Source organism: Lethenteron reissneri, chromosome 42 (assembly GCF_015708825.2).
Source record: "Lethenteron reissneri isolate LAM-NWPU_2019-01 chromosome 42, ASM1570882v1, whole genome shotgun sequence".
Taxonomy (NCBI): domain Eukaryota; kingdom Metazoa; phylum Chordata; class Hyperoartia; order Petromyzontiformes; family Petromyzontidae; genus Lethenteron; species Lethenteron reissneri.
This window is the reverse complement of record NC_083820.1, coordinates 10,752,930-10,764,301: the sequence shown is the minus strand read 5'-3', so window position 1 is coordinate 10,764,301 and position 11,372 is coordinate 10,752,930. Positions and strand designations below refer to the sequence as shown.

The window sequence follows — 11,372 nt, the reverse complement described above, 5'->3', positions numbered from 1 at the left end:
ATTAACCGTGTACGGCATGCCGTTGCTGAGTAGCCACACATAGCATGCAAAGTCCGCTTGAAATAATAATAAAAAACCTTCATCTGTTGTGTTCCCCGCCCGCCACGTTCAAAATGTGTTGCGCAAAGGGCCATTAGCCACGACAAGCACTCGGTTGTAACCAGACATCTGTTTCCCCTTCCCCTCGGTTTCGCAGCACACAGCCCTGCGTATGAACAGCGATCTCACGAGCTCCGTCCGAGTGCCACGTCGTGGCAAGGATGGCAATAAACATAATCCCACGCCGTCGCCACCCACCCCGCCCGACTGGTCTGACGCCCCCCTCCTAGACGCGCATGTCACCGGCAGAGAAACAGAGAGGGAGGAGAGAGCGCGAACTGTACGGCTTGCGGATTAAACTTTTTGACTCGACATAAAGGGGGGGGGGGGGACCTCTGAGTTTGGCCGATTCAAAGCGGGGTGGACCGGTGCGGCATTTGCCTGGGGGTGACCGTCGCAGTCTTCGCAGACGCACGGCGGCCTTGGCATTTCGTGGGGGGAGGAAAACGCATCGAAGGAGAAGGTGGGCGAGGGAAAACACGCAATCTGGGGTGCTCTTCACGAGAATGGGAGAAATATTAACCCAGCCGTTAATCCCCCTCCCCTCGCCTCCGACCGAAGCCAAGTTCGCGACAGTGTTTGTTGACACAACTTTCGTCGTTGCGTGAACCCGCAGACTTGAGTGCGCTCAGTAAAAGGGTGAAGAAGAAGAAGTAGCGGCTGAGGCTTGGTGCAGAGATAGACCTTGGCTTGAAGCTGTCACCGAATTCTTGACCTATGGCCAAACTCTGCTGCAGTCTGCCGACACTTCCTTCCAAAGCGTGCGGCCGCGGACGCTTCGCTCGGCAGGGAGGGGCCGATTGCAGCACGGGTGGCGGCGGTGCCAGGCTAGGGTCATCGAGGAAAATGCGAGTAGAAGACGCGAGCGCGGTGTACATCGGCTGGCAGGAGGGCGACATGGAGTCCGTGTGCGGGACGCAGCAAAACTCGCGGCCCGGCACGCCGCAGGACCATTGCACCCGGGCATCGTTCCTGCCACGCTGGGACCAACACCACCACCACCATCACCACCAAGACGACAACAACCAGCGCCAGGAGGGAGCCCCCACGCAAGGCTGGTGGCCCAGGTGGTGGCTCAGACCCGTGCCACGGCAGGAGGAGATCGAAGTGTCCATTCTGCCAGAGAGCCGTCCCCTTCATGCCCTGGTACGACGGTCGCTGAGTGGCGAACTTCGTGGTCGGCCAGAGCACTGAGAGTGGTTTGTCTGCGTGCGCCGTGCCGGCCTTCATAGGCACTCGCTAACAGCGCTTGCCCCCGACAGTCTGATAAGGCTATACGGGGGACCTGTGTCTTTGTTCAGGGGAGCGGTGGTGTAGCGGTTAGCGCCAACCGGTGACGATTATCTGAACCGGTCCTGGGCCTCCCCTTGGTCGACTCAGCCTCAAATGAGTAGCTGGTGCGGTGTGTGGTCAACATCGCCACTGGGGAGACAAAGGCGGTCGGGCGTGGTGCTGGCCACCAACCCCCTCGTGTGCCGTGCCGGCCTTCATCGGTGCTCGCTAACCGCACTTGCCCCAACAGTATGTTAAGGCTATACGGGGAATCTTTGCCTTTGTTGAGTGTTCCAGATGCACGCTAAGCCGCTTCTGTTTCGCTGGATAGAGGGAGCTAAGGGGGCGCGGTAAGGTGTCGAAAGCCGGTGGACGGATGTGGTACGGGAAGATGTGAAGCTGATCGGACTTGTAGATGACTTGGCAACAGCGGTGTCAAGTTCGGCTTCTGTTGAGGAGGCTCGTGAAGGACGCTGCTGGGCAGGTGGGGGCAGTCGCCCTCCAACAACGACGGGAGGGCAGGAGAGAGACTCGCACAACGATGCAGAGCACAGTTGGTGCACCTTCCAGTCAGCTCAGCTAGTCTGCTCTTAATACATGACCTCCTGTTGGCGAGCCTTCCACAGCGCACGTGGCCGTAAGTTGCACCTAGCCTGGCACAAATGGTTTGGCGACGTGACCGTAACTTTGTGGCGAATGGCAGCTGGTGTCGGTGTAGTGTGCTTCAGAGCACTTCATAAAGGCTGGCATGGCACACGAGGAGGTGGCATGGCCAGGATAGGTCGCTAACAGCACTTTGCCATCCAGTCTGTGTCGGCTATACAGGAATCTTTGCCTTTGTTTTCAGAACCGCGTAAATTTGTGAGTGGCCAATATGTAGTGGCACAATGAGAAGACTTTCTAATGTTTTTGAACGTGCACTGATCCTTTTTGTTACTTAAAGTGTGCATAATTATAGCACTACCGTAAATTTTATTTGACCCAACTTTACTGAGAGGGCAAACACAGACAATAAATACTAACGCCACTGGTCAAACGCGACCTTTCCCAAACTCATCTTTATCTTTGCAACGAGCAGCGAATTCTGAGCGTTCTCAAAAGACTCGGACGTGTTACCACCGCACACACAGCGAGACGATAATACATTTACAGCCCCGTGTCAAACCACTGCCTCCCCAACCGTGTCAGCCATTGGATTGTTTGACCATACTTAAAACTAAACTATTTTTATTTGACCAGGTAAGGAGGCCCACCGAGCTACGTAGATATTTTTTCAGAAGCGACCTGGCCACAAATGGCAGCTCAACGAAGTTGGCTTATCGTGTGGAAATGGAAAGCAGCCAAATACTCTGAACGCACGTTTCTAAATGTGGAGGGAAAAACCGGAGGACCCGGAGAAAAATCCACACGACACGGGGAGAGAGAGAGACGCAAACTGCAAATATGCAGCAGGCGTCAGGGTCGGGATCGAACCCACGACCTCCTGTGTACCAGGCGAGGTAGTTAACATCTCATAGCCACCGTGATGGTGATGAGAGAGAGACACGCAAACTCCAAATATGCAGCAGGCGTCAGGGTCGGGATCGAACCCACGACCTCCTGTACATCAGACGAGGTAGTTAACATCTCCTAGCCACCGTGATGATGATGAGAGAGAGAGAGGCCCACAAACTCCAAATATGCAGCAGGCGTCAGGGTCGGGATCGAACCCACGACCTCCTGCAGACCAGGCGAGGTAGTTAACATCTCCTAGCCACCGTGATGATGATGAGAGAGAGAGGCCTGCAAACTCCTAATATGCAGCAGGCGTCAGGGTCGGGATCGAAACCACGACCTCCTGTAGACCAGGTGAGGTAGTTAACATCTCCTAGCCACCGTGATAATGATGAGAGAGAGAGGCATGCAAACTCCAAATATGCAGCAGACGTCAGGGTCGGGATCGAAACCATGACCTCCTGTATACCAGGCGAGGTAGTTAACATCTCCTAGCCACCGTGTGGCCCCTTCACCACGCCGGGTCCCAGCAGCAATAACAATGCCTCACCAACAGCCGTGGTCAATTCACTGTTAGACGAATACTCTCCCCACGCTGATGCAAATTTCAGCCGTGATGTTGACCGAAGCAACAAGGGGGCCTTCATCACAGCTCGTGGGGAGAGAGGGGGGGAGGGGTGGTGGGTTGGGGGTGAGGGGGGCACATCGCACACATAACTCGCTACTCAGTAACTGTGAACTTTGACCTAAGCAATCCTCTACAGTTTACAACCCCCACGCCTACGACGACGTCCGCCCAAAATCAATGAACGCCTTGCTGCGAACGTAGAGTTACCCTGCTGAGAGATATCTGTCGCGAGGTGATGTTCAACACGAGTCGACGGCGGCGTGAATGAAACCGATGAGCACGGTTCATGAGTGGCGACCCCACAGAGTTCAAATCAGCGATCACCTCTCCACCACCCCCCCCCCCCCCATTGAAAACCCTTGGGGACCCCTCCTCCTCCCTCCTCCCCCCCCCCCCCCAAGAAAGTGAGAGAACCCCCAATAATCTAAGGCACAGAAATGTAACTTTTTATATTTAAAAACAAATATTTAGTTTTATCGTTCAGGTGAAAAGCTGTTACGTAACAAGGGCGCCTACTTTTAGAGAAGAGAGGCGGGAGTGGGGCTTACAAAATATGTTTGCATAGCAGCTGCAATAGACGAATGTACTAAACTGCCTGATGAACTCTAGATTTGAAGCTTTCGTGACTGCAAGGATTCATATTCTTAGGTTTTTTCCTTCGGTAAAGTCACGTAGGTAAAAAATTAAAATTAATATAAAGTCAAATAAAAATAAAATAAAAATCACGACGTTTCGGAGGCAACACAAGCTTCCGTCTTCAGGTGGAATCGTCACAGCACGATAGCTGTATCAAGTGATACAGCTATCAGCAACTGAAGCACTTGGTACAGCTATCGTGATACAGCTATCAGCAACTGAAGCACTTGGTACAGCTATCGTGATACAGCTATCAGCAACTGAAGCACTTGGTACAGCTATCGTGATACAGCTATCAGCAACTGAAGCACTTGGTACAGCTATCGTGATACAGCTATCAGCAACTGAAGCACTTGGTACAGCTATCGTGATACAGCTATCAGCAACTGCAGCACTTGATACAGCTATCGTGCTGTGACGGATCCACCTGAAGACGGAAGCTTGTGTTGCCTTCGAAACGTCGTGATTTTTATTTTACTTTTATTACTTTTTATTTTTTACCTACGTGACTTTACCGAAAAAACCTAAGAATATGCCTGATGAACACCCGCATAGTGAATGAAACAATGGTTTTGTAATAGCCTTGGGTATTTGTGATGAATTTCACTTGTCGAGCTGCCCTTCGTGCAGGACTTGATCAAACACGGGCAGCAGCTGACAGTGCGCTGCAAAAGGCAGGGCTGGAGTGGGTTATTCTCAAGTAAACAACAACAACAACACGTGAGCATTCATTGCACGGCCGTGAGACGTTGAATTGTGAAAGAAAAAAAACGGCGTGTCTCAAGGGTAACAGTCCTTGAGACTTGACATGTACGGAATGTCATGGAAAACACACGCGTGCAATAATACGCAAAACAACAATAAGAGTTGATAACAGTGGCACGGCACAATTGCTTTTTATCCACGTATTGATTCGTCGAATAACACTTTATTCTTAAGGCTCATGGTGCACGCATCAAATCTAGCTCACGGACGGGCAGGGGCGAATGCATAAACGCGTTTAAACTTGGATTAGACCGAGATCAAACGATGAATATCAATGTATTTATTGTATCTATTCGGTTTAACGCCTGTAAGCACGACAGTTCGTTGAGGGGAGTGGTGTATACACACATTACTGGTTTTGTAAGAGTTTTTTTTTTATCATGCTTAAACGTGATTGTCTGTTTCCTCGTGTCGAGTTCAATTTATTTATAACTCCTCGCTTTGTAATGTTACAGTTAAATTTCGATTTAAAGCTTTCGTGACTGCAGGGATTCATCTGCTTGGTTCTTTCGGTAAAGTCATAATAAAAAGATACATAATAAAATAAAATATTTTATTAGGTTTTATTTTTCTTATTTTATGATTTAAGATAAAATATTTTGTTATGTTTTATTTGTATTCTTTTATTATTTCCATTCTACGTGATTTTACCGAAAGAACCAAGAAAATGTTACAGTTGATATTGCAACGGGCTTTGAGGGGTGGCACAGTGGCTCGCGGACCAGTACGGTCCGATGAATCTGGTGACCTGTGTGATTTCTGGCTCCGGCCCACACCAGACGCACCTCCGATTAGCACGATCGGTTACGTACGGTGCGAAAAAAGTTCAACATACGTGCAGTCGCGAATAATATCTGAGACGATCCTGCCTCCCGCCCCTCCCTTCATCACATCGCACTGACCAGCGTGGTGAAGTATGGTCAAACAACCGCCACGATTGACATCACGTCTTTATAGAGCAATGGACAGACAAGGGGCTATGATGTCATCATTGATTATTATTTTTATTCGTAGTAGTTTAATTTTGGAATGTTTTTGTCGCCTGCGACAACATCACTGGGAATGCGCCATCTCAATAGATCTCGCAAGCTCACACTCAGACTTTGTGTGACTTGCACGGTGAACTTTTTTTCTCACAGCCAACCGTGCTAATCGGAGGTGCGGGGAAAGGACAACAACACAAAACACACAAAAAATTCTAATGAGTTTCCAATTTAGATTTCAAAGTGCATAGCTTCGGTGGCCTCCGAATATCGGATGGAAGAGCGTTCCAGACTCTGCAGAAGCTCGTCTGAAAGCGCGCAATGTAGTGACCGCCTTTGTTCGATGGCTAGCCAAAAGTTGCTGCTGTGAGGATGACCGGAGTTCGTGTGATGCTTTCTGCTCCTTGACGAGATCAGCAAGGTATTGTGGTCCATTCGTAGCAAGCACTTTGTGCGTAACGAGTGCGAGCTTATTTCAGCTGTCAAGGCCCCATTGAGCCTGAGCCGAACAGCTCTTAACAAGGATAACCATGGCGCAAGACCGCCATCAGTGGCGGCAATTACAGGACATTGCAGGGAGGGAAACAGATTTAAGTGTGGACAGTACTTGGATAGGTGACCACTGTGGAGGGGCAGTGCATGTCCTGAAACGTTCACCTACCCACACTGCCCAGCGTGGCGAAGTATGGCCAAATATTCCTTGCACGGCCACAAGGCATGGGGAAGGCCCTCCACCTCGGGCACTGAATTGACAAAAAAAATGTACGTACACATGTATGGCCACCATCAATAACCTTGGAGCAGCAACAGAGGGTGTGTGGGATGCTTGTTGTCACGCGGTTCCCTTCGGCACACACTGTATCACCTCCATACCCACGCGCGTGAATAGATGTGTCACCATGGCGACGCGAAAATGTAATGCACTTCAAATGTGCAGCATCTCCTGCGCCGATGTCAGAACTACTTACGGCTGGAGAGCGTGGCGGAGGCGATACAAAAGACATTCCCGGTGCAAGGCCATTGCTGTGGGAGATAGGCCTATCACCGTTACTGAATTTGCACACTTGCCATGCCTGGCGTATGAATACGACACGGCAAGCAGGAGACCCGCAGTGTTCCCTCGAAGCGGCGCCCAGTTATCCGACCTTTGTCACGACAGCCAAACCTCCACACGAACGCGCGCAAGCAAATAACTCGCCGTGTTCGTCATTGACGATGCCCTACGGACTAAAAGAGTCGTTTATTCGAAAACACAAAATAACCAGCGGCTGTTCTTCTTCTGTCTGAAACAGGAGCTTCCAATGGGTGGGCACAAAGGCTTCGGAAGGGTCACCCAATATGAACTCGACTTGAGTGTAAAGTTGTGCTGCAAATTCTGAGAGAGAGAGAGAGGGAGAGAGCCGGTGACATTGACCGATGGGTTTGCGGTGCCCTCCCCGGCACGGCCGCTATCTGAGCCACCATTGTCTCATCGCGTGACTGGGGCACAGGCTTCCATGCACGCCTGGCACGGGCCCTATCATTTCTGTTGTTGCTTATTAATTACTTCCAAGGACAAACGTTTATTGGGTTAAAAAAAAAAGACATTGCAGCATCCATGCATTTGCATGACGTTCTTGTTTCATTTGTGCTTGTGCCCCACTGCCATCTCCCACTGCCTTAAAGCGCACGTATACATTCCTCCTGCAGCTCTGTGTTTTTCCCTAATAATGTTCTGGTCAAAATCCCGCCATGCATGGGTGAGATCTACTTTCTCTACGTCCTTCTACAGACATACAGGTGCCTCCAAATGACACGACTGCCACCACACCGCGCTGAAACCTCAAGTCCCCATACACGAGCTGTAGCCCACTTTCATCCGTTGACCAAATCACTCCAAGTAACATGAATCACTTCATAATGTCTTCCATAAAATGACCACTACGTTGTTTGCAACATCTATTGGTTTTTTCAAAACAGCAGGACTTCTTCACAATTCTCGCTGTCGCCTGGTGAGCTGGTTTCAATCACCAGCGAAAACGTCGCACTGCTCAAATTGTAAATGCTGTGGGTTTTACTCTCCAACACACCGGTGTGCTCAACTAGTAACTCATTGGCACATTTTGTTTGCGTGACAAACCTTACTAGCTGGTTGTCGGGTGGTGGCGAATTTAACGACACATTTATATTTTTACGCGATCTAACCCAAACAAAAAACCCTTTATTATGGTTCTATATGTTATTTTAATACAGGATATACAAAAACTAATTCTTTTCTTAATCTACTTCTGGATGACAGTCTCTCCAAGATGTGTCAGTCATAGTGGTTGTTTGACCATACTTTACCACGCTGGTGAAGGGGTGTGCCCAGGACCGGTATCACTCGCCACCAATGCTAGATGTGTGACTGGGAATCAGCACCGTGTGCCAACCACTGCCCCCACGGTTCAATCAATTACGGCATAACCTCCGGCATCCTACGATGTGCTTGCTGTAAAAAAAAATTGATGATGTTGCATTGCTAGTAGTGCACAAACACAATTAACAACGACAACAAACCTTAACACACTGATCAACAACACTGCCTAAAGATAAACATATATTCGTCGCTGACTATACATTTTGTTTTTCTTTAGGCAGTGTTAGTGACGAGTGTGCTGAGTTTTTTGTTGTCGTTGATTGTGCATGTGCACCACTAGGAATGCAACATCAAATTATTAGTTTATTAGCAAGCACATCGTGACATACCAGAGATTATGCCGGAATATTCTCGAGATGGGGCTCTCTCTAGAGCTGCCTCTTAGGGGGGGGGGGGCTTCTGTCAACAGTGGTTTGAGCTAGGAATTGCAGGGCTCCACCTTTACCCCCGCAGTTGATATACAATCTTAAATTTGGTTGTGAGAATCGTTCTTCAGCTCGCTGAAACAATGAGCAAGTTGAAACAATGATATCACTGGTCAACACACTTTTTCTGGCATACGCTATCAATGGTTTTAAGGTAATGTTGGGGTGCTGATTCCAAATCTGGTATCAGTTTTTGTCTATCACATCAGGTTTTTGAGATATCAAATATTGCATTTTCAATAAAAACTGCAGAAGAAAAATATTAAATAAATGTGGCTATCTACATAAAATTATATTATAAACACACTATCCTAAAAATACAGCACCATATTTTAACACTAAAGCAGTCACTGACTCGCAACAACTTTTAATCATAAGTGACAGAGTTAATTTCGGGTAAAATCAATTAAAATGGGGTAGGCCGATAGCATAAAAACGATGTGATAGAGCAAATCTGAGATCAGATTTGGAATCAGCACCCTGAAACTAGTCTAAAACAGCTGCAAAAGTCCAGGCCAGAAAAACATATTTTTTTTGTTGACCAGTTTTATCGCACACCCGCATGGCGAATTCATTCGCTTGGCGGTGATGGGTAGGCGGAGGGCCTTAAGGCAAGAAATTCTGCCAGCTCGTTACGTGGCCTCATCCGAAAGTTTATTACGCATCAGAGTATTACTGGCTGCGCAAGAAACCTTTGCGTTAAGTTAACATACCCTCGCCCTATAAACGTGTGTGTGACACACAGAATCAAAGTCAAAACCTTTATTCATCCTAAAGGAATCCGATGAGCTATGATTTTTTTTTGGCAGATGTCCAGTAGAACATGCGATGAACACGTGTTGTGATTATCACGTGGCCTGCTCAATAATAACCCTGCACGTTTGGTTAATTTCCCTTTTGTTTAAGCTGGCTTGCGTGACACGAATGAAAGTGATTCGCTGCGTGACGTTTCCCAAAGTCCCAGTGTCATATGCGGCCATAAACGTTGGTAAAACCACGCCACAACGTTCATTAATTTAAATTAGCAGCACGTGCCTGACGGCCGGTAAACTCGGGGCAAATCGCCCACTGTTCGGATTTTAAACTGGAATACAGACACTATGCATCAATTATGAACGATATCTGTTGTGGTTGGTCGACAGAGTGAATTCAATTAACGTTTAATCAGATTAATTCAATACATCGGCGAGCTCAATTGTGGTCGATCGCTCATACTCATGCGCCTTTTGCAAGCCTCACTGAGAAGCGTGGTCAAGTCTGGTAAAATTAAATAACGTATTTTTTATATTACTAAGTAAGCCCACTGAGCTATGTAGTTCTTTTTCAGAAGCGACCTGGCTATCACAAATTATAGCTCAACGAAGCGGCATTTCACGTGGAAATGTAGAGCAACCGAATACTCTAAACGCATGTTGAAGGGACAAATCGGAGGACCCGGAGAAAAATCCGCACGACCACGGGGAGAGAAAAACACGCAAACTCCAAATATACAGCAGGCGTCAGGGTCGGGATCGAACCCACGACCTCCTGCACACCAGGCGAGGTAGTTAACATCTCCTCGCCACCGTGATGATGATGAGAGAGAGAACACGCAAACTCCAAATATACAGCAGCAGCAGGCGTCAGGGTTGGGATCGAACCCACGACCTCCTGTATACCAGGCGAGGTAGTTAACATCTCCTCGCCACCGTGATGATGATGAGAGAGAGACACGCAAACTCCAAATATACAGCAGGCGTCAGGGTCGGGATCTAACCCACGACCTCCTGCACACCAGGCGAGGTAGTTAACATCTCCTCGCCACCGTGATGATGATGAGAGAGAGACACGCAAACTCCAAATATATAGCAGCAGGCGTCAGGGTTGGGATCGGACCCACGACCTCCTGCACACCAGGCGAGGTAGTTAACATCTCCTAGCCACCGTGATGATGATGAGAGAGAGACACGCAAACTCCAAATATAGCGCAGGCGTCAGGGTCGGGATCGAACCCACGACCTCCTGTATACCAGGCGAGGTAGTTAACATCTCCTCGCCACCGTGATGATGATGAGAGAGAGACACGCAAACTCCAAATATACCGCATGCGTCAGGGTCGGGATCGAACCCACGACCTCCTGTATACCAGGCGAGGTAGTTAACGTCTCGCCTTTCCCCCAAAAGCCGTACGGCCATGATGATGGCCTTCATCCAGCAGGGGATTGACAAAGGAGAGAAGCGATGGATGCCAAGTCTGTACGTCTCCTGCACAAAGTCCTCACACACCGGTGCACGGGTCCAGACGTCTCGTCCCCAGACACGTCACCATTGCAAGACGCGTCGCTGTCGATCCTTGCGCTTTATGTGAGTGTTTAAATTTGGCTTAAGGTACCTGCTAACCTACTGCAGACTAAAATAGCTCCTCTAAGTCAATGTGGCTGTAATAAAAACCCGCAATGTTAACGACAGGCAGATAAAAAGCCACTGCCCGCGTTTGGGAGCGGTAAACGCACACTGTAATTGTGTGTTCACAGTCCATATCCGCTGTTTATTGCCCAGCATGGCCACGATTGAAATCCGAGACCGCATCGCATGCGTTCTTGGTGCGTCCCAAAAGTGTCATTCAGAGAGTGACGCGTTATTGCCTGTGCCGCAACAGCAGGGAACACGCGTTGATCACCGACGACTTCACT

General features: G+C 48.8%; 1 protein-coding gene across 4 annotated transcripts in view; it reads left to right on the top strand.

The window, feature by feature from the left end:
• Positions 1 to 440: 440 nt before the first annotated feature.
• The window catches only part of LOC133352952 (regulator of G-protein signaling 20-like), a 46,632-nt gene continuing 35,700 nt past the window's right edge, over positions 441 to 11,372 (top strand). For all 4 annotated transcript variants that reach the window (XM_061568972.1, XM_061568970.1, XM_061568971.1 and 1 more), the window contains exon 1: positions 441 to 1,245. In XM_061568972.1, the coding sequence (XP_061424956.1) occupies positions 817 to 1,245 (429 nt within the window). In that variant the 5' untranslated portion in view covers positions 441 to 816. The remainder of the gene's footprint in view (positions 1,246 to 11,372) is intronic.